We start from the raw sequence: 22,573 nt of genomic DNA on the forward strand, positions 1-22,573 counted from the left end.
TATTTTCTTTGCTTCGTATTTGAAGTAATGTTTCAATATAGGAAATTCTAGAAAATATAACAACTTATTTTGCCCAGTAGCCAGTTTTGCTATATTGTATTAACTATGGAAGAAAATTTTTTAACTACCTACTTCCTTGAAAGAAATTATCTTTTAATTTGGAATAATGTAAAAGTTCAAAAATTCCAGATTACATTAAAGACATATTTGAGAAAAAAATGGCTTTATCTGCAAACATTATATTGAATTCTCTATGCTATGTTAAAGCAAGAAATTCTCTGCAAGTAACTGAAGCATGTAAAAAGTATTCCATATTTTTAATTTCACATTTTTCTTTCACAATTTTAATACACAGTCAGGAATTATTTTGTTGCTGTTTAAACCACTAGATTCAAAATTTGTATTTTATTTTTAAGAATAACTTTACATTGATCAGTGATATTTTGGCCATACTCCAATTTTTAAACTTATTTACATTTCATCATTTAATGAAACATATTAATTTGTAGTTCTTATTTTGCATGTTAATAGTGGATTTTGGTAGAAAACCAATCCATGGATTTTTATTATTCTCTCTCTTATCTCTCTCTCTCATATCTTTCTCTCCTTTGTGTTATATTATACGGCTTCAACAATGATCAAGTTTAGTTATAAAACTATAAACATTCTCTTGGGGTTAGTTTTAGCATAGATATGTCTTCTTTCACTGTTTGTCTTCTTTCATGGAGGATGGGACCTCAGAGTTCAGGGTGGAGGCACTTCCTGTCAGCAAGGCTGAGTGTCTGAGTCCCATGCACAGAGCTTCATGATAGGAAAACAGAACCCAGTTCCACAACTTGTTCTCTGACCTCCACACACATACAGCATGGCATTCCTACATATGCACACACATACAGGTAAATAAATAAGTACATACATGAATGTAATAAAAACAATGGTAACGATATGAAATACAGATCAAGATATTTGTTCTTGTTGTAAACATTCAGCTCAGTAATGTATACAAAGCAACTTTAACATTAATAATAATAATTTATTATAATTATTTTGTTCTTTCAAAGAGTTTCTCTGTGTGGCCCTGGCTGTCCTAGAAATTGCTCTGTAGACCATGCTGGACTCACCATATAGCCAAGAAACTACAATATATATCTATTTTACACAGATTATCATGATTATTGATAGGTTCTAAGTTTCATTGGAAAACATATATTTCAAAAGACTCCTACATAATGATCAATTGCTTTAATTAATCATGCATATGTAAATATATGGAAATTAAGTTTAAATCTGCTACTTCTCTACTATATTATAAAATTTTATTCAAAGAAATGCTTTATAAATTTATGGAAGCTCACCATTAGTAACCATACCATAGAACAAAATTGATAACTTAGAATTTCACTTATATTAGTAAATAATAGGTTTTAAGATGTGTTATGATCATGAGCTGTCTACCTTACGACCAATGAAGAGAAGACTTCTGCTAGACTTTTATGCAATAGAATGTTTTAAATAGTTCCTCCAGTGGCTGAATTGGTGCATTGTGGGATCAGACAAAGGACAGCTATTTCTACACACATATCTGAGTCCAAGAGACTCATCCCTTAGGTAGCACAAGAATCTAGAACAATATTTGCTAGTGGATTTCAGCATTATGTAAAATTGTATTGTACGTTAATAAATAACTTGCGATAAGAAATTCCTTTAAGTAAAAATAAAAGCTATCTCTTTTCCTAAATTGGCTGTCTTAAGAGGCAAATGTTCTTTATTTTTATTGTCCGAATTTTCTTTCAGAATGGAATTGTTCTAAGTCTTCAGGTCCTCTGTAGGTGCTCTTCTGTTATACTGGTGTGTAATTTTGTGTTTTATTTTGAGTGTTATGCAGAGTCATACTAAAAATCCTCACTATGGTATAATTATCAAAGCAGAATTTTGAAAGCAAAATTCTGTATCCAAAACAGGTTGCTGTACTGACAGGTACAAAGTATCTTATCTTTGATTTTCTTTCTCCTATAAATTTAAGATAACGATGCATTACAAGAAAGATTTGGAATTGTCTCTTCAGCACTCTGACCAATCACTGTTTGCCAGTCACGTGGTTTTTCAGTAAACGTGAGCTACGTAAATGAAAACTAGTATTTAACTAAACAGTCACTGCCAAAGTTTCTCATGTTTGATTCCAAAGAAAGACAACATCAGGATTCTGCGATCTCTCTGCAGAATAGACATGTTTGAGGCAGTTATCTTTGAAATAAGTTTTCCAGTTAGTTTATTCAACAAATATTAATTGATCACCTATTATATACCTGATACTAGAATAGGAATTGAAAATGTAGAAATTGACAATATAGAAATTCTTGACCTTGTGACTTTTATAAATCAATAAGCAAAGTAAGTAATGTATTAAATGATGATTAGTGTTGTGTAGAAAAAACAAGGACCCTTTGGAGTAGAGTTTAATGTTTTTCTTCCTTTTTATTGATTTAACTTTATTCATTCTTTGTGGATTTCACAACATGCATCTCAATCCCACTCACCTCCCTGTCCCTTCACATCTGCCCTTTTCCCTTGCAATCCCCCCCCACACACACACACAAAGTAAAACAGAGAAAAAGAAAAGAAATATCTTGTCATGGAAGCTGTGATGTAACACAGTGAGTCACACAGTTTACCCTTTGGTCCATACATTTTACTTACTAGCGTTTGTTGCAATGAGTCATTGGTCTGGTCTGAGGCCTCTGGTTTCTGTTACACTGGGCTCTCACTGGGACTCTTCCTGGATATTCTATTGTCGTGGAGATCCTGCAAGTTTGAGGCCCCTACATGTGCTTCAGAAGTTCATAGATGAAGTGCATAGTGAGGTGGGCCAACTCACAACATTGGTTCTGAGTCTTAGTGGTTGATGAATTAGTTAGTCAGCCCAACATCTCTCTCTCATCCTAACCACCAGGGTAAGCTCTCTGGTACCATCTCGGCTGGTGAGATGGTAAGATGCAGAGCCAGCTCTCTCACTCTCCCATCCACCAAAAGTGTGGGTGGAGTAGGGGGAATCTATCTCTTACCCATGCCACCATATGGAAGATGAGGGATTAGGGCCAGATCTCTCACTCTCCCATTCTTCTGGCCAGTTCACCTGCACCCCATTCAACAAAGTCAGATGTACTGTGCTGCCCAGGTGAGGTACAAGGCCTGCTCTCCCTGGTGTTGCAGCTAATGAGGAGCAGGGTCAACTTTGTCCAGTCCTATCCTCTTAGCCTTTGGTGGTAAAAAGTGCTACAGACATCAAACCAGACCATGGCTGCTGAATGGCCACAGATATGGACCATGACCGAAGCCCAGAGCCAGATGTCACCATGGCTCTAGGTGGCAAACTGGCCACCCACCTCAGCCAGCTTCTCACCACCTTCACCTCTTTGGATCTGCCTTTCTCCACAGGACATGAATCATTTTGTCTCTCTCTCTTCCATACCCCCCCATATATTTGCTCTACATAACAGACTGGGACTGCCCAGTACCCCCAAGGAACTGGATGGGTCATGTTTTCTCCTCCCAGGCCCAAGGCAGAGATCCCTGGGTGGGCATGTGTATCTTTGACTCCTGCTCAGTCTTTATCTAGATTTCAGTTTTAAATGGGATAAACTCACATCAGATTAACGATAGCTGCCTCCTTAACCATCCCTTGCACACAGTGTTGGAGTCAAGTTGTTTGAGCATCTCCGAGTTTGGAAGCACATACACATGCCTGTGTCTTCTTTGACAGTAATAGGTGACCAGGTTTGCTCTACCATTCCTGGGCTCAGTCTTTGAGTCGATTGGGAAGCTGTGCTTTCCCTTACTGTGTTGTAATTCACCTCATCTATCTCACTACATTGCAAGAATGACAAGTAGCCTTTTGTTTAGAAGCATGACAGGATTGCCACACATGCTAGCTTTGGTTTCATGATTGTGTTGAAGATGTTCATGTGCATCCAGCTTGACCTCCTACATTCAAATGACTCAAAATCTGAGCATCCCTTATCCATAATGGTGTGCAGAGAAAGCTTCCCTGTTCAGTTTAGCAAACCCATCAAAACATGAAACAATAATAAATTCTCATTTTTAGCTAAGGCATATTTAAGAGAATTTGTTAGACAGTGGATATTGCAACAAACAAGCAAATGGACAAGCACATAGATGAACAAATTAGTGAATGGGCAATATTTTGAGCAAATGCCTAAAGGTCATGAGGGAAACAGCCATTCAGTTTAGGCTGTTTATACCAAGAATGAATCCATTGCAGGAGTAGATGAGAATTTTGACTGGATCTCCAGAGAACATGTAAATAAGCAATCTGTGGGCTATGAAAACCTTACATGTGTTTGGAAGTCAGACCAGAGTTAATAAGCTCCAAACATTTTTCTCCCAAAACATCTTCTGTTTTGCTGTTGTTTTTCTTATTCTGAAACGTGTCTCCACCTGACTGTTCCTTTACCCTGGGGGCTTATTTAGCACAGCTAGAAGTGTATGGTTCTAATCATTAATGAAGCAATTAGCTTTCTGCCTTAGGAAACAAGCTAATTAATCAAAGCATTCTTGCTGAGTCATGTTGACCGGCACAGAATGTTATATAATTTGCAATATAGTTCTAACAAACTATCTGTGGCTTAAATAGTACTAGTATTACCAAATAAAAAGGAAATGTTTCCAAAAAATGCACAGTTAGCAAGCTTTGAAATACATTTTAGTATATACTCTTCATAATCATTTAGCTGTCATATAGCTCATATGGAGGTTTCACGTGTCAATGCAGTGGTAGTCTTGGCCATGTGTCTGTGACATAGGTGTTCACACAAAAAAATTCAGTGGTTTCATTGGCTGTATGTTGTATATTCCAATCAACAATTTTTTTGAATTTCTTATGGTGATATTTATTTAATCACTATACTACAAATGTCCCATAGTTTACAGACAAGTGTTAAAACATTATGACAATAAATACAACTATATACAACACTGCATTGTGTTCATAGGAAGCCACACCTGTACTTTAGAATCAGATCAAACATTAGATAAAAATCTTGGGATCACAACAATGGGAATATAGTGTCTCTAGCTACAGCATAATTCCTCGTGATTTTGGTAACTACAAAGTTAAGAGGATAAGAGACTATGTCCAAACGCAGAAGATACTTTTAAAGATTTTTTTATTAGAAAGTGGTCGTTGGAGTATGCTATTTTGTTAATGCCATGTACAAACATAGTATTATGAGATATCCACCAGGGAAGACTACTTGTGCATAGGTTTCAGCCAATAGAAAGTCTTTATTAGCCAGTCAGTCTTTATTAGTCTATTATTACTCCAGTGTGGTACTGAGCCTTTGTTTCTCATGGTGGGCTTTTAAGCACAAAAGCCACATCCTGGGTGGACACACCTTAGTTAGCACAGTTAGCCAGAAGCATAACTACAGAAGCTAAAAAGAAAGTTGGTCCATGTAGAGACTTTTCCAGAACTGTGACTTTGTGAATTAGGTCTTTGCCTCGTTTTGGTAGGTGTTGTTGCCTATGTGCAGGGTTCCAAGGCCTAGGTGGTACTTGAATGGTGGAGTCCGTTGTGCTAAGGTCTGGAGGCCTGTTACGATTGTGATGGCAGAACACAGATTTATTCACATGCTGATTTCTGTACATGATTTAAGGCAAGACATGTTTTTAAAATGCTAATAAAGACATTATTTTTGAATTTTTAATTATTTGATATATACTCTAGTATACTGTAAAATATGGGTTATGTCTTTAATTACAGTCATTAGAAAACATGCAAACATGCATACTAACAATTAATAAAATGTTTGATAAGCTTTTCCAGTGTAAATAGTTTTCATAAGTTTAATTTTGAACTATTATTGCTCATATTTCAATTATGTTGTACTTTATAAATTTTAAGCCAAATAATGTTGTGATCATAAGACATCATATTAAATAATACATGTTTTGATATGATGTTTTTTTAAGTTTCTGAAAAATCATTGAATTTTTAAATTTTTATATCATTAATATGTAGGAACAAGTAACATCGAAGTCATAGTTATAATCAGTTTTATATAAAAAGTATATAGAACTAATAGACACTCAAGAAAGCTTTCAATAACTGTTGAATTAGTGATTCAGTCTCCCTGCTGTTAGGCCGGATATAGAAAAGGGGTGAGCATATGAAATAAACTTAGCACTGTCAAGTCCTGTCTTTGTTCCTGCACTCCTACCCAGGAGATATGTTTCCATCTATGATATGATAGAAGAAAATCAGATGGGCTCTACTCCATTAAAATTTCCACACTAGGACCAAAGGCTAGATTGGAAACTGAGGTGACATTTGTAAAAAGAGCTGAAGGTTGTAAAGGTTTATTAATATTTTAACTTCAGCTGGTAATATCTCACTTCTCTTTTCTAAAGATGATGCTAAGACCCCTATTGATCACTGAGATTTGTCTAATACCCAGATTGATTTCTGGATTCTTCTTTTTGAAGTTGGAAGAATCCTTGAAGCAACATAATCCAGCATCAGGCTTCAAGGCCTTCTGGGTGTTAGTGTACTGCCTGGCTGCATTAGTTAATGGCTTCAAAACACTGGGCAGGCAGTCATCAAAGGGAAATTTAGTGAGCCCTGCCTAGCTGGAGGCTTGTACTCTCAACTGCTAAGAAACTGTTTTGTACTCACTATTTTATGAAATTCCAATCCATGTTTTTGACTTTTTTTTTTTTTTTTGAGCTGAGGATCGAACCCAGGGCCTTGCGCTTGCTAGGCAAGTGCTCTACCACTGAGCTAAATCCCCAATCCATGTTTTTAAACCTTGTACATAAACCTCACATTTGGCAATGAATGTTGATCTTTGTCCTTAAATCTCCTGGAGTGCTTTTTTCTTTCAATTTCCATCTTTGACTTAGAATTCTACTATAAATCTTCTTTCTTTGCCTTCTAGTCATCTATTAAAGGGAGTAATTCTGTTATGGTGTTTTATTTAATATACCCTCACATCTTTTAGATATTTTATAGATGTAACCACATTTAGTCTTTCCCTGGCCTCTTTATCAAAATCTGACATCAATATTTCAATATTCCTAATCTGTCTTCTCTGCCTAAACGTTCTTCACACTTCTCTCAATCCCACAAATACTATTTTAACAACTTGTTCATTATCTGTCTCCTACCTATTTAATACTGACTTTGTCAAGTTCTGCATCTCCAGCAATTAGCATAATCCCTGACATCTCAATGAGAATTCAATAATTATGTACTTAACGGACTAATAAGAACAAGAGAATTAAAAAAAAAAGAACAAGAGAATTCAATAATTATACACTTAATGGACTAATGAAAACAAAAGTGTTCAATAAAGTGCTAAGGGGAGATTTTTGGCTACATGTTAAAAAATCAGCATGACTACTGCTTTTTATTTGGCAATGAAAGTTTAATTTGGAAATTTTTGATATGGCTGTTAACAGAAAGTAGCATAAACTGATTTTACATTGATATAAAAGCATGACAGAATTCAAAACAGAAGGGACCCTTTTAAATAAATAAGCCAACATTAAGTTAGTAATAAAACGTGGCTTCTCCTTTAGTTTCAGAAACATAACATGATACTTTTTCTCTTTATATTTCACAAATTTTGGTGAACAAAGTAAGACAACAAAAATTATAAATGAAAAGGCACAAACATTGAAAAGATAGAGATAACACTTAAAATTTTCATAGCTGCTATGATTATCAACAAAATAATCCAACAGTGAAAATTTATTCTGCTGGACAGTGATGGCACATGCAATCATTACTAAGGTAGGATTTGTTAATACAGAAAGAATCATCTCTTTAGTAATATTGGAAAACATTTACCAACTACCAACGAGTAAATTTTTAGTGTGTCGTCAGGCTCATTTTTCAATTTATTTCCTAAAATCCATAAGTTTGCTGATCTCTCTTTACTATTGTCTGACTACTTTGTTTTTCTTGTTCATTTAGCTTCTTAGTTTTCTCTTTGATACAGTGTGGGAAGTAACTGTAGGCAAAGATGGTGCTTATTTGTCAATATTTGAGTAAAGGTAAACTGATTATGTATTTCATGGAAAAGGAAATGTACATCTTTTTTAAAAACAGCCCTATTAAGGGAGTTTCTGTTTCCCTTGCAGATTTTACATTGAAAGAAGTCAGTTTTGTGTCCTTATTAATAGTGGGCAAAACGCTAATGTTTAAGAGGGTGTGTTGAAAATAAAGCTTCGTGACTCTTTTAGTTTTTATCTCTACCTTAAAACTGACAACATGGCATTATTTCACTTGAGATGCTACACCCAGAAACTGGACATAAGAAATGCTTCTGTGTGCACATACAGCTACAGCACACAAATCCCCAGCTAATATTTGAACCTTCATTTTATTTGAGAATTAAAAGGCTGTATTCTCATACTATATATTATTGAAAATATACAAAGTGATCATTACTGTTTTTATAGAGATTTTTCTCAAGAAATCTATTTCCTCCAGTGCCAGAAGCCCATTTACTATGCTTCATTAATATTCACTTAATAGAGTGTTTTTGCACTTTCAGTTCAGTAAAAGCATGATGATGGGGGACAGCAGAACCCTCAGCCTTCAAGGGTGATTATTGGGAGTGCATCCTGGCCCAGGGGCACGGTTGCCATGGAGACGCTACTGATCTGCCAAGGCTGTTTCTCACTGTGGGTGGAAAGAAGCTCCCCTGCCAGCAACTATGTGGGATTCTGGCAGCTGGAGAGAACGCTGAAATGATGTGCTGCTTCTCCATATGCGAGTTCAAAGAGACTTCTTTAAATGCAGTAGGCAACTCGGCTCAGACTCACAGGAAGAATGGGTTTGATTAGGATGTAGTCCATTACAAGCACAATATGTCCCCAATGAAACACTTAAGGATTTTCATTTGAACAAAAGTTTTGCAGAGGGTCAACACTTAAATTATTCTACCCTGACCATGCAGAAATGTGAACTTAGAGGAGTTTGCCAGCAAAGGTAACATAATTCTGAGTAATTTATATGGAGTGTTTAAATGGGGAGTAAGGATACATTTCAGTGTCTAAACTAATTTGGAAATGTATGTTAACTCAGGTTCATTAAGTTTAGTTTTTTCTAATATTAGAGTTTACCTTATACGTTTCTAAATTTGAACGCAACTAGTAAGTGAAATTTGCAAATAATACTTCTGTCTATGAGCATATGATTTCTTCTTGGGGAGGCAGAACCTAGCACAGAGACTAATGTTGGCAATAAACAGCACAGTAGGCAAAAATGTGACCTAAGTACAAACTAGCTCCACCCTAGGAATACAGTTAACCAGAAGTTCTAAGTGACCGTGTTGATGATGATTTTTATGTTTTTTATTTCATCTGCTCTTGAGTTCCTCTGATTTCACATTTTATTCACCTGTGAATTTTATGTTCTAAGGTAAAACAAAGGTGATGGCATTCAATATTTAGAATCTTCTTTCTGCATTTCAACTTATAATCAGGTGATTGCGTTGAGCTTGAGAATTGGGTTTTGACATTTCAAAATGTCTTCAGTGGAATCGTTCCTTGACTGTATCAAATGTTTTGAGACTAGGACCAGAGAAGAACAACCAAACTGGGACTTGAAGACATTGGGACCATTTGGTAAATTAGACAGATTAGGAGATTCTTTGTTTTGATTTGTTTTTTTAATACTCATGTTACATGTTTTTCTCTTTAGTTGTGAATAATGAGTGAGATAAGAATTATAGAATACCAAAAGGGAATAGTCTAATTTTTTTTTTCTGCCACACTGTTAGTCTCCATCCAAAACTGGGCTCCATGACATTCAGATACTACACACACTGGTCTCAGCCATCTGTTGGTGAATTTTTTTCTACTATAAGAAGTTTCAAGCTGTTCTAACCTTTTCTACTTTCCCCAAATTGTGTGTGTGTGTGTGTGTGTGTGTGTGTGTGTGTGTGTGTGTGTAGAAGAAAATTTTTGCTGTCATAGGAAAGAGCAACAAAACTGGAGAGGAGCTCAGGCTCCTTCTAAAAACTTCTAAGGGAGACGACACAGGCTACATTTCTCAAGGCCTGTTTAATGAGCAATCTCAAAGTAACGGTCTAGTTCATTCTCCAAATATAAAGTCACTTCACACAGGAACATTTAAATCTCATGTTTTATAGGTTATTGCATATGACTATAGATATACATTCATAAACATCAAGGATCTGTAACCAAAAAGTTCTGTGAAACACTCCCTGTTTCAGCCCTAATATGATGCTATAAGTGCAAAGGCCCATAATTAACTTCATATGACAGGACATAATTAGATTGCAGACCTACTGAAATATTATATAATTACCTTAAGGCCAAGTCCATAAAGTGTTTATGGAAATGAATTTTATGCTGAGGTATCAATTCCATCCTCACGGTGTTTGTTTATATGCAGATACCCAAAAATTAAAAAAAAAAAAATGAGAAGCCTGTTAAACGCAAAGCACTTCTAGCCTTAAGCACTCCAAATTAGGGATATTCAACCTTTATGTGCCTTCTAGGTAAAGTTCACTTAGCTTTTCCTATGACTGACTTAAGTACAATAATCACATTGCTCTTTAAATTCTCACTTGTTACTTATTTTTGAAGAAAAGAGAAGCATAATCAATAACATAAAAGGGCTTCCTCATTCAAATGGGATTGAACTAGGAATTTTCAAATGGAGGGATGGATGGTGGGGTAAATCTCTGGACTGCAGATGTGTGTGACAGGGCAGGAGTAAAGCTAAATATGTTAGATCATCTTGGAGGTTTACTAAGCCTGTTCATACTGCAGCCTCAATTACTCAGTCTGAGCAGGGGTTAGTATGTAGTGTCTCAACTCTACTTCTTACTACAGAACATATCCATTGAAGATTGTCTAGTTGATTTAATTGAACATATGTAGAACTCCCTAAGAAAACTCTGATATTGCATCTAAGCATAAACAAGTGTGTTTCGTGATCTACCAGGCTAAGTGCTCAACACTTTCTTTAAATAGACAAATAAGTGATGAAGTACAAAAGCCAAAAGTGCTTGCTATGGTCAAAGGGTTTTTAACAACCATATGAAAGTGTAATAATAGTAAGAATAGTTGATTTATGTCTAACAATAACAGGTTACATTTATGGAGCTCTTTGTCACAAGCATTATTTTATATATTAGCTCATTTATGTGTCACAAGAACTGTATGAGGTCATTCTCTTATTTTCACCATTCTATGCAAGATAATATCAAAAGGATGAATCTGTTAGAAAAGCACAGTGATGGGATCAGTATTATGCCCTCCCCATTTTCTGTTTCCTACTGTGTCCATGTCTTTTTCATTTATTTTTAACCCAAATCTATAAATAGATTTTTCGTTATGAGTCACTGTATAAGGAACACACACATATATAATGTCAGAATTCATCTTTAATTCCTTAAATATTTGGAGTCTATTCAAATCCTGGCTTATCTTTTCTTCTCTACTTTCAGAATCTGTAGGTCAAAATTCAGTTAGGTGAATTTACAATTGAGTACTACAGGTTTCAAATAATGGTCCAAAAGAAATGCACAAATGGTTCAAAGGAATAGATGTCCCTTAAGTAAAATGGGAAAAAAAAATGTTAAGTATGAGAGCAACAAATTCAAAGCAGGGTGCTGTGCATGCCTGTGTGGTGGTTTAAAATGAGGGTCTGGTCAGAAAGGAAAGGGCTTCTGTCAGACTAGGAGTAGAGGATGCAGTCATAGCCCTGTGAGCATCCACATGGTTATGAGAATGGGTGTAACAATAGACTTCATCTTTAATCTTTGTAGGGCCCTTGAGAACTTGACTTAATGGTGTTGACCAAGGGTCATCTATCAATACTAATACTATTTTCTATGGTGTTGAGATTATAGACATATTTTACTAAGATGAATAAATAACATGAATTTTCACTTTTTTTTCTGTTGCTCTGCTGCAGGGTGTTTTGAATGCTGTATTAAATGTCTGGGAGGCATTCCCTACGCTTCTCTGATCGCCACCATCCTGCTGTACGCGGGCGTTGCCCTGTTCTGCGGCTGCGGTCATGAAGCCCTTTCTGGAACAGTCAACATTCTGCAGACCTACTTTGAGATGGCCAGGACTGCTGGAGACACACTGGACGTTTTCACCATGTGAGTCATTGTTTATGTCTGCTTTCTGAAGAGCGCTTCAGTTGTGGGCTTTCCCTCCTGTATCTTTTTCTAAATAAATAGATGTCTAGCTAAGTAAGGTGATGATGGATCAAAAAAATCATGAGGTGAAGGTAATTCAGAAAAGCATTGATCTGTTAAGCAATGCAAGGCACTTTGCATAGACTATGAGGCCAAATCAATAGAGATTTAACCTAGGCTTTGACATGAATGAAATTATCACTAAGCAGAACATTTTTGCCTTGCTCTTCAAATTTGAGCATGGATTCCTCAAAAATGGTGCAAAGACAGATGACAGAGGCAATCACAAACCTAGACTTTGATATTAATTCTAGGAAATTCATAAAACTCTAAGGGGGATCTGACACTTCACAATTTTAACCCAGCTGCATGCATGTATCACCTTGTTTTCTTTACCTCACAGAAAATATTGTTAAACTTTCTTGTGGTCTTTTGTAAGACAAAAATTAAATATTGAGGAAGTTTTCTTTGAAAATGCCTATTATTTTTTGATCCTCTAAAGTATAAACTACTAGGATTATAAAACTATGATGATGGTGAAATTATTAAGGCCACTCCATGTAGTTAAAAGGGAGGTTTATTTTGTGGGGTAGGTTACAAATGAAGGGATAGGTTGTAGGGTCTGGGAAAGGTATGGCACAGTCTGTCAATGTTCTCTGGAGAACTCTGCTCGGGCTACCTCCAGCGTCCAGGGTCCTGGAACCAAGAGAGGCCTTTCCTCTTGATCCTGGGTCTTCAGTGTCCTCTCTCAGCCCCGCCTTGTAGGCGTGACCATTACCAAAGCCTCAATGGGGGTTGGAACTTCCAGGCCAAGGCTGGGATGGCTACCCACTCCAGTGAAATAATATTTTCTGTAAATATAATTTAAGCAGTCTGGATGTGAAGGTCTTTTGTCCTGGTTCCAGGCTCTTATTAATAGTAAACAAGTACTTAAGATTCATTTACAGTCAGTTTTTCATTCTCACCACCTATTGAGTGATTTCATAATCATAGCAGAAATAACTTATTTATTATAAGATTTTTAATACAAACTGTCTGTCCCCAAACCATTCGTGTTTGTTAGCTTTGAAACTGTTTGCATTTATTTCATGCTGCTTGGTTTGATATTATGTGTCTGAAATTTTCTTTTTTGTCTTTCTAAAATGCTCACTTGTTCTTTCTATATGTTTACATTTTCTGAAATTAGAGTGTTGATACTTTCAAATCTTAATGGCTAGCTATGCTATCATTGCTTTTTACTCAGATCCTTTCAGATAAAAGTAATTAACTGCAATTCTGATTGTGCCAAGCCAGTTCCTATGATCTTGGCATTATTAGAGACTACTTAGTAGAATAAAACAATCTTATAATTGCAGTATCAAAATTATGCAACATTATGGACCAAATGTGGTAGGTGACACCTTATTTATTTCCAGCATTTTTGAGGCAGAAGCAGGCCGATAGGTATGAGTTCCAGACCAACTTGGTCTATAATAGCAAGTTCCCGAGCTACATAGAAGACCTTATCTCAAAAGCAGTATGTAATATTGCTAAATGTCTTTATTCTCCATAAACTAGAACAAAAAAATTGTTTTCAACAATAATTTTAATAAGTTGTATCCTTAAAGTTAATAAATTTCTGTGAAAATGAGGGGAATGGAGTTGCATGTTCCTGTTATATAATAAAACTACAGTTCTCTGCTCTGAGAAGTGGAGGGTATGTTCTTCCAAAAGGGGAAAGAGCAGAAATTTTAAAGAAAAGATATTTAGCTTTTATATTTATCTGAAATATTTGAAGATTTCAAAACTTGATAAATTCTAAGCAGTAAAAAAATGAAAGTGAATAAAGGAAGCGTATAAACCTTCCACCATCAGCGATTAGGAGAGGGGACTGCTGAAGCAGTGACATCAGCGAGACATGTGGTTCAACTCTGTGAGCTCAGCTACTCAGGATGCTGGGATAGGGAGAATAGCAAGTTCAAATCCTGCCTGGACTGCGGAGTAGGTTCAATTCCTACCTGGGAAAATTAGTATAAGTCTTTCTCAATACTGAAAGTACAAATAGAGTTGGGGATAGAGCCCAGTGATGGAATCCTTGTAACACTTACGTTGTGTGTATGACAGCCTTGTCTAGTATATATGAGGTCTAATTCCCTAGTACCAAAAGAATAGGAAGTTATTATTAAAAACTACAGTCCATAAATCTGAAGTATCAATGTCTCCAAAACTTGCAAATGAATACTTATTAGAAAATTAAAATTTTTCTATTTAATATTGTAATCAATGTTATTTCACAAAACCCTTATAAATTAGCACTATCTATTTAATTAGTTAGTAAATACATATCCCTGTAATTTATCAATTGTCATAGAGTTAAACAATAGCAAACACATAAAACCAAAGCTTGATCGCTATTAACACCTTAGATTTAAATTTCCATGTGATCCTATTTCCATTTAGGAAAAATCACTTTGACTGCCAGGGAAGGCTTCAGATGGATTCCAAAAGTGGATTAGACCTGATTACATTCTTGGAAAAGGATGAAGCAGAAAAACATCAAAAAGAAATAAGCAGAGCTTACAATGAGACAACTCACCCTCACATGGTTTCAGACGCCATGGTCAGCTTGCTATATCACTGGCATACCACTACTAAAAAAAACCCAGACACCTAGGATCTTTGAGCATAACAATGGCATTTTGGCCAGTTGTAGGTGTCATTAATTAAGCATCTTTCAAGTGCTTTTCTTCTTTTCTCTATATTTCAATTCAGAGGGTTTCCCTTTGTTGCCCTGGCTGTCCTGGAACTCACTCTGCAGACCAGGCTGGCCTCAAACTCACAGAGATCTGCCTGCCTCTGCCTCCAGAGTGCATGTGCCACTACTGCCTGGCTCAGTTCAAAAGTTTTAAAACAAAGGACCTTCTTAAGTCAATTTAGTTTTACGGAAAGGGTCCTCAGATACTAGGCACATTTTCAGGAAGCTGTAAAACTGTTTTATGGTCCAGTTTGTTTGCAGTTGCCATAATAAACACCTTTAATACAAGTAATGTGGGGAAGGAAAGGGTTTATTTGGCTTATAGATTAAAGTCTATCATGTAGGAAAGACAAGGGAGAAATAAAAATAAATTAACTATTTAATTAGTTAATTGATTAACTTCCAGAATCATTCTTTGTTTATTACTTATACTCATAATTTGGAATGTAATTAAGCTATTTCAAAATCCAACTGGATAAGCAGGAAGTAGTGGTGACTTTAATCCCAGGACACTGGAAACAGAGGTAGCCAGCTCTGGATTCCAGGACACCCTGGTCTAGTTAGTGAGTTCCAGGACAGCCAGAGCTACAAAGTGAAACCCTGTCTTGGAAAAATTAAAGAAGAAAGAAAAGAAAAAGAAAAGCCAACTGGGTTATGGCTAGTTAGTTCAGGAGAGTTTTAGTAAGATGATTTCATAGATATATTTTAATGTGATAAAACTGACATTTTCTTTTCAGTTATATCTTAGCATAGCTGGACAAAATATGTTCTCACTGCTCATTATTTTAAGCTACCACAGATGTCCTGGAAATCCACAGTTTCTCTATATTTAGTCTGCATTCAAACTGCTTTCTTCAGTTATAGCACATAAAGTTTGCAAGGAGTCATAATTCTAATAAATGATTATATATATTAACAATTATAAAGCTATGTGTTTGATATTTAGGCAACAAACTTTAAAATATCACAGATCTCTGCTGAAGCTCTGGGGATATAGCTATCTGTGGGAGCTTAGGAAAGGGAATTTAAAAAAGACTTTAGATTATTTATTTTTATAATTTTCCATTTGATGTTATATGATAAAGGAAATGAAAGAGCAATGAAGTGTGTCTGGAATAGGAAGAATAATATATTGATTGGGGGGTCCAAGTTATTTCTTTTTTCCTAGTTCAAATTCATTAAAATCATTATATAGGCCTCATGGAGCTTCCAAATGGATTAAATTTCGCTCCTTGTGGGGAAAAAGGGGAGGTTTGTACCATCAAACTCTTAGTGTGGTGAGTAAGAACTAATAAATTCATAAATCATGCATAGATGTTAAGGTAATGGAGATCACCCTCAGCAGGGTGCCTACAGGAATGGGGGTGTCAGACGAACAGGAAAAATAAAGGAGAAACAGGGGTCACAAAATAAGAACTCTAAGGCGGAGGGAGTAAATACTAGGCATGTAGGTGATATGGCTTACTCTTCAGTACGTTGTTTGAAAAGAACATGTATGAGAATGGTCATAGAGAAAGCATGTGGCCAAGTTGAATGATTTACCAATTCTTGTTTTATCCCTATATTAAGTCTCCCCCATTTACATTGGAAAAGAGGCCTGTTTAATTTGATAAGTGAACTAAAAGATAAAGATAAAAAGTATTTCTGAAGATGCTTGATTTGCATCTGTGTTCCTCAGGATCCGAGGAGTTACTCTCTTCTTTATTCTTACATTCCTTTATTCTCTCTTTCTCTCCTCCATTATTTCCCTCCTTCCTACACTTTCTCCCCCTCTACATTTTCCTCTCCTTTTCTCCCCTATTTCTCTTCCAACCCCCTAAACACATACAAGTTTCTAAATGTAGTCCAGATCTCTAAGACTAAAGGTCAATCTATGAAATGCATGTAACTGTGAAATGTTAGCATTGTGTTTTGCTAGTCGTCTTCCAGACATGAAATTTAATGTTTCACAGGTAAGTCTGAAGTTGGTTCCCTTGTTCTGCATTATATTTTAGACATGTAATTATGAAAACTACCATTGGTGTATTCTATATCCTAACTTCTTAGTTAATGTTAAGTAGTTTTGGTATGGTCCAGCCAATGTGTCAAGGCCTTCAAAGAGAACAGAATGAATTTCTAATAGTTTTCTGATCTATTGGTAGAATTTTTAACATCTCTGTCTATCATTATTTGTTGGTTTCCCTTTTTTTTTTTGCCATTGATAAGTCAGTTTGGTCTGAAAATCCAGATCATGTGTTGGCTCCAAACATGTGATAAGTATATAATTTAATCTACTTTTCCCATTATTCTCCCACTTCAACAACATCCACATATTAGCACAACTATTTTGGCTCACTCGCTCAGGAAATGGCTTGTTTTCTGTTGTGTGATGAAGAGTAACTCTTCTAATCTGTGATTCAGAATCTCTTACCTGAGAAAAGTTTTGACAATGTGCTACTGTTCCATTCTTTAGTCTCCATTTGACAACGTTTGACAAAGCAAGCCAGGGAAGACTGAGTATTTACCACTGCACAACACATTCATACAGACACTGAAATTTGGAGAATGGCTGAAAATTAGACATCAAAAGGTGACCAAGAAGCCGGGCGGTGGTGGCACACACCTTTAATCCCAGCACTCAGGAGGCAGAGCCGGGCAGATCTCTGTGAGTTTGAGGCCAGCCTGGGATACCAAGTGAGTTCCAGGAAAGGCACAAAGCTACACAGAGAAACCCTGTCTCGAAAAACAAAAACAAAAACAAAAACACACACGCAAAAAAGGTGACCAAGATGATTAAATGATTTGGCCTCGTGAATAAATATCCTGAGGTTTGGTCACATGCAAACTTTACTCCTAAATAAAACCTTGTATATAATTTATTTCTTAAGAGTTGTATTTTAATTTTAAAAATAATAGTAAGTATTCAGGATATGATAACACTGATTTACAGGCAGAATAGATTTTATTTTTAAAATAATTTTACTCTCACTTTACATACAAGATTAATTTACCAAATTATGAATTATTTAATACTTTAAAAAAAGCAGTAACCTGAGATAGATTCACTAATTTTAATCCCAATTAACATTATGAATTTATAATGTCTAAGTTTTTTATTGTTCAAATTTATACTTTGGAAATTAATGAAATATACAACACTTAGCAACATCTTAATGGTTTGAAGTAAAGAAACAAGATAACAAAGAGAAACTAAGGCTTAGAAAGTACAGCAGGCTGTGAACTCTACTCATCTACAGTATAGACAGTCAAACCAAACATTTTTGCCTTTTACTTACAATGATGTTTCAGGAACAGGCAAAGCAGAGTCGATGGGAGATTCCTTGGATATCAGAGCATATTTTTAAATCACAGTTAAAACTTGTGTTAGAAAATCTTATTGAATTGAGGAGTTTGGAAATAAGAGTCAAATAGTGTGCGTTTTTACTAAGCAATTGTTTTCAGGCTCTAATCCTTAAAAACTTTTTTTTAAAAATAAGAATCTATTTTTCTTAAAAACAAGAAATTGATTGTTCCACAGTTTCAGAGGTCAAAATCCAAAGCAGGTCTTACTAGGTTTACTGAAATAGGCTGAAATCAAGATGCTGGCAAAACTGTGCTCCATCTGGAATCTCTGGAGTTGTTCCATCTCACAAAAGCCACCTGCATTCTTGGCTCCTTGTCCCTTTCCATCTTCAAAGCCAGCCATGTGGCATCCTGAAATCTCTCTCTGAATTTTATAGTGACACTCTTACATCTCTCATTTTAAATATTGGCACAATGACAAGAACCCACCCATTTTCTCCAGTACAGTTTTTCTATCTGGAGATCATAACCACATCTGCAAACTCCCTTTGATGATACAGTTACATGAGCACTTTCTGGGAAGTATGTTGTGGACACCTTTGGAGACCACTATTCTTTACACCACTGTTAAAAGTAGGGTCTCTATATTGTAGAATGGGCTAAAATTTTTAAAACCACTGAAAATATGTTCCATTTAAGTAGCCATGATGCTTTGGCTAAAGAGAAAAATTTCAAAGTAATTGAATTAAAATTTATATAAGAAATTGGAAGGGTGAACACTGGTAATTCTGTTTTTCTTCTTCCCCATTTCTCTACAGAAAGCATGTGTTGTTTTTTAATTGGTTAGACAGTTATGTAAACAAACACTGAGAAATTTGAAAAGATTTACAAGGAGATAAAATGTTTGACAAGTGGGATATTATATATTGTCATTCTGTAATTGGAAGTAATGGATTTACATCTTGGTGAATGCAGCCAAACCAATGTAGGTAAGGTAAGAAAGCAAAGAAATATTTATTACCTGCAGCAGATAAAGATGGCATGAGATTTATCTCCATATCAATGTCCTCTCCTATGATTTTTTCAGGTTTTATATATATATTTCTATAAATATAATAAATGTATATAAATATTTTTGCATTATGTATAAGTTCTATGTTATATATACATTTATATAAAATAGAAATGATATGTTTTTCATATATGTATATATGAAAGCACTTTCTGCATGGGTACATTCTTAAGCATTCTCAATTCAAGATGTACATTACTGAACACACTCAGTTCAAGGTCGTAGTTCAGGAAGGAAAGATGATTTACAGGACATTTTTGTTTGTATTAAACATACAACAGGAGCCTGGAGAGATGGCTCAGAGGTTAAGAGCACTGGCTGTTCTCTGAATTCAATTCCCAGCAACCACATGGTGGCTCACAACTATCTGAAATGAAATCTGGTGCCCTCTTCCAGCCTGCAGGGATACATGCAAGCAGCACTCTGCATGCATAATAAATAAATAAATCTTTAAAAAAGAAAAGCGTACAACAAAGGAGTATCCTAGGATAAACTCAGTTTGTTTTTCCTGACAAGATTTTAGCTTCAGCCAAAGGATAGGACATTTGAAAAGTACATTAACATAGAAAGTTGAGTCTATATATGCCTCCCTACTTATCTGCCATAATTACTTTGAGCATTTATCAAAAAGAATTGAAATAGAGATCTTGAGGAAATAGCTGAACTACCATGTTCATTGCAGCCACTTTTACTGTCTAGGGTGTTAGAACAACTTAAATGTCCACAGATGGATATGTAGGTAAAGAAAATATAATGTATAGGCAGTGAGCTACTGTTGACCATTAGAAAAGAAATACTGACGTGTTAAAATGTGGATGAATTTCAAAAACTCCATGTTAAGTGAAACAAGCTACTCACCACAGAACAGTGATTAGGTTAGATATCTAGCATAGTCTGTATCATAGAAACAAAAAGTAGAATTCTCATTGAAAGGAGCTAGGTCAGAGAGTCAGACTAAATTTCATAAATTGCTCAATAGCATGGAGTTTCAGCCATGTAAGATAAAAAGTTCCAGGAGACTGCTGTGGACACTGTAGCATTTATAGTCAGCTATACTGTGATGCACATATAAGTCTAGTAAGATGATGATATCATATTCCTTATACTGCATTAAAAGTTAATAAGTATGACTTATATGGATCACACCAGTCAATGTTCCAAAGCAATTTGATGTAATTATCAAAATCATTGATGACGGTATTATTTCCTGAAACCTAGCAAGACAGCAAGCACAAAAACAACTTCCAGTTTTCTGTACCAGAAGCTTGTGAACTTATCCTCTTCTTGGTAACACACGGAATTCAGGTGATTAAGAAGCAGTAGCTATTTCCTGCTTATGAAAATTGCCACTTTCCAACTCAGAAGAGACATTGCATGCTCTAGCATTACTGTCAAATCAGTGCATTCTAATAAATGACTTACAATCCATAAACATATTACACAGTGTTGAAATTAGTTGTATGCAGACTTCATATTTGGGTAAACAAATGTATTTTTTTCCTGACACTGCCATAAAAAAATTACTTTGTGATTTAAAATGTAGGAAAGATGCTGTGGGTCACTGTATAGGGCACTTTTTTAGCAGATACAAGGAGACCCTGAGTTCAATCCCTAGCACTAAAGAAAAAATATGAGGAGAAAGAGACAAAAAGAGAAAGAGAGATAAAAATATATACTCTCTCATAGCTGGAAAGGTCATGAGTCTAGAATAAAGTTGTCATCAGGGGAAGCCTCTACAAGACTCCACAGAAGGATCAGCTACTTATCTTTTCCAGGTACTGGCTTGAAGTCACATCATTCCAGTCTGCCTCCATGTTTATAGTGATTTTTCCTCTCTTAAAACTTAAGTGGAAATCTTTCAGAAAAATAATAAAAATCTCAATTATGGAGGAGACTGGGAATTGCAATAAAGATGCATAGTTTCGTTGAAAGTGTTAATCTACACCATATGCTTCATGTCCATCCCTCAGATTCTTCAATATTGATGTTTTAAGGGTATAATGTCATAGTCATATGGCATAAAAAGGCATATAGCTAATACATACCAAATACTGTACATGATCTATTCCTCAGGTTACATGACACAGAGTGCTGAATTGGTGTTATCTCCACATTTGCATTCATTGGCATATTCTGAAGCTCCGACTACATTGAATGTGAACTACTCACTAGTAATGACAATGTATAAAACTAAACCCTAATAGAACATTTTTCAACTACAATACACAAGTATCATTATAAATATTTCTTCTGTTTAAAAAAGATATGATATACAAACACAGAGAAAATAGTTTCAAAATAAAGAACTATAAATAGAAATTTCACAAACACACTAATTCTTCTTTCTAAACTTAATGAGCATTGATTTCCTAAATACAGAGGAATAGGATAAAAATGTATCATCTATCACCTACCCTATATCATCTATCCATGCTTATGTCTAGCTATCATGTATCTAACAGTTTGAATATGTTTATATTTCCTAAATATAATTATGCTATGGATTTTTTAAACAAAAGGTGCCCAACTATGATAAGGGAAATTATTGTTTTAAACATTTCTGGATTCACACTGTAGTTATTTATGGTTCAATTCTATTAATATGTAATTCTTTTTTTTAACTTATTATTATTTGTGTTTTAATTTTACACATCAGCCTGGGTTCCCCTGTCCTCCCACCTCACACCCCCACGCCCACCTCCCCCCAGTCAATCCCCTCCATCCCATCTCCTCCAGGGACAAGACTTCCCTGGGGATTCATTTAAACCTGGTGGATTCAGTACAGGCAGGTCCAGTCCCCTCCTTCCAGGCTGAGCAAAGTATCTCTGTGAAAGCCCAAGGTTCCAAACAGCCAGCTCATGCACTAAGGACAGGTCCAGGTCCCACTGCTTGGGTGCCTCCCAAACAGTTCAAGCTATTCAATTGTCTTACTTATCCAGAGGGCCTGTTCCAGCTGGGGGATCCACAGCCCCTGGCTCATAATTCATGTGTTTCCATTCCTTTGGCTATTTGTCCCTGTGCTCTTCTAATCTTGGTCTCAACAATTCACACTCTTACAGTCCCTCCTCTTTCTCGAAAATTGGACTCCTGGAGCTCCACATGGGGCCTGGCTGAGGATCTCTGCATCCACTTCATTCAGTTATTGGATGAGAATTCCAGCATGACCGTTAGGGTGTTTGGCCATCTGATCATCAGACCAGGTCAGATCAGGCTTTCTCTTGACCATTGCCAGCAGTTTACAGAGGATGTATCATTGTGGATTTCTGGGGACCTCTCTAG

General features: G+C 35.8%; 1 protein-coding gene across 2 annotated transcripts in view; it reads left to right on the top strand.

The window, feature by feature from the left end:
- The window catches only part of Gpm6a (glycoprotein M6A), a 273,902-nt gene that overhangs the window by 226,823 nt on the left and 24,506 nt on the right, over nucleotides 1-22,573 (top strand). For both annotated transcript variants that reach the window (XM_036209412.1, XM_036209411.1), the window contains exon 2: nucleotides 11,975-12,167. In XM_036209412.1, coding sequence (XP_036065305.1) covers nucleotides 11,975-12,167 — 193 coding nt within the window. The remainder of the gene's footprint in view (nucleotides 1-11,974; nucleotides 12,168-22,573) is intronic.

Source organism: Onychomys torridus, chromosome 17 (genome assembly GCF_903995425.1).
Source record: "Onychomys torridus chromosome 17, mOncTor1.1, whole genome shotgun sequence".
Lineage (NCBI taxonomy): Eukaryota > Metazoa > Chordata > Mammalia > Rodentia > Cricetidae > Onychomys > Onychomys torridus.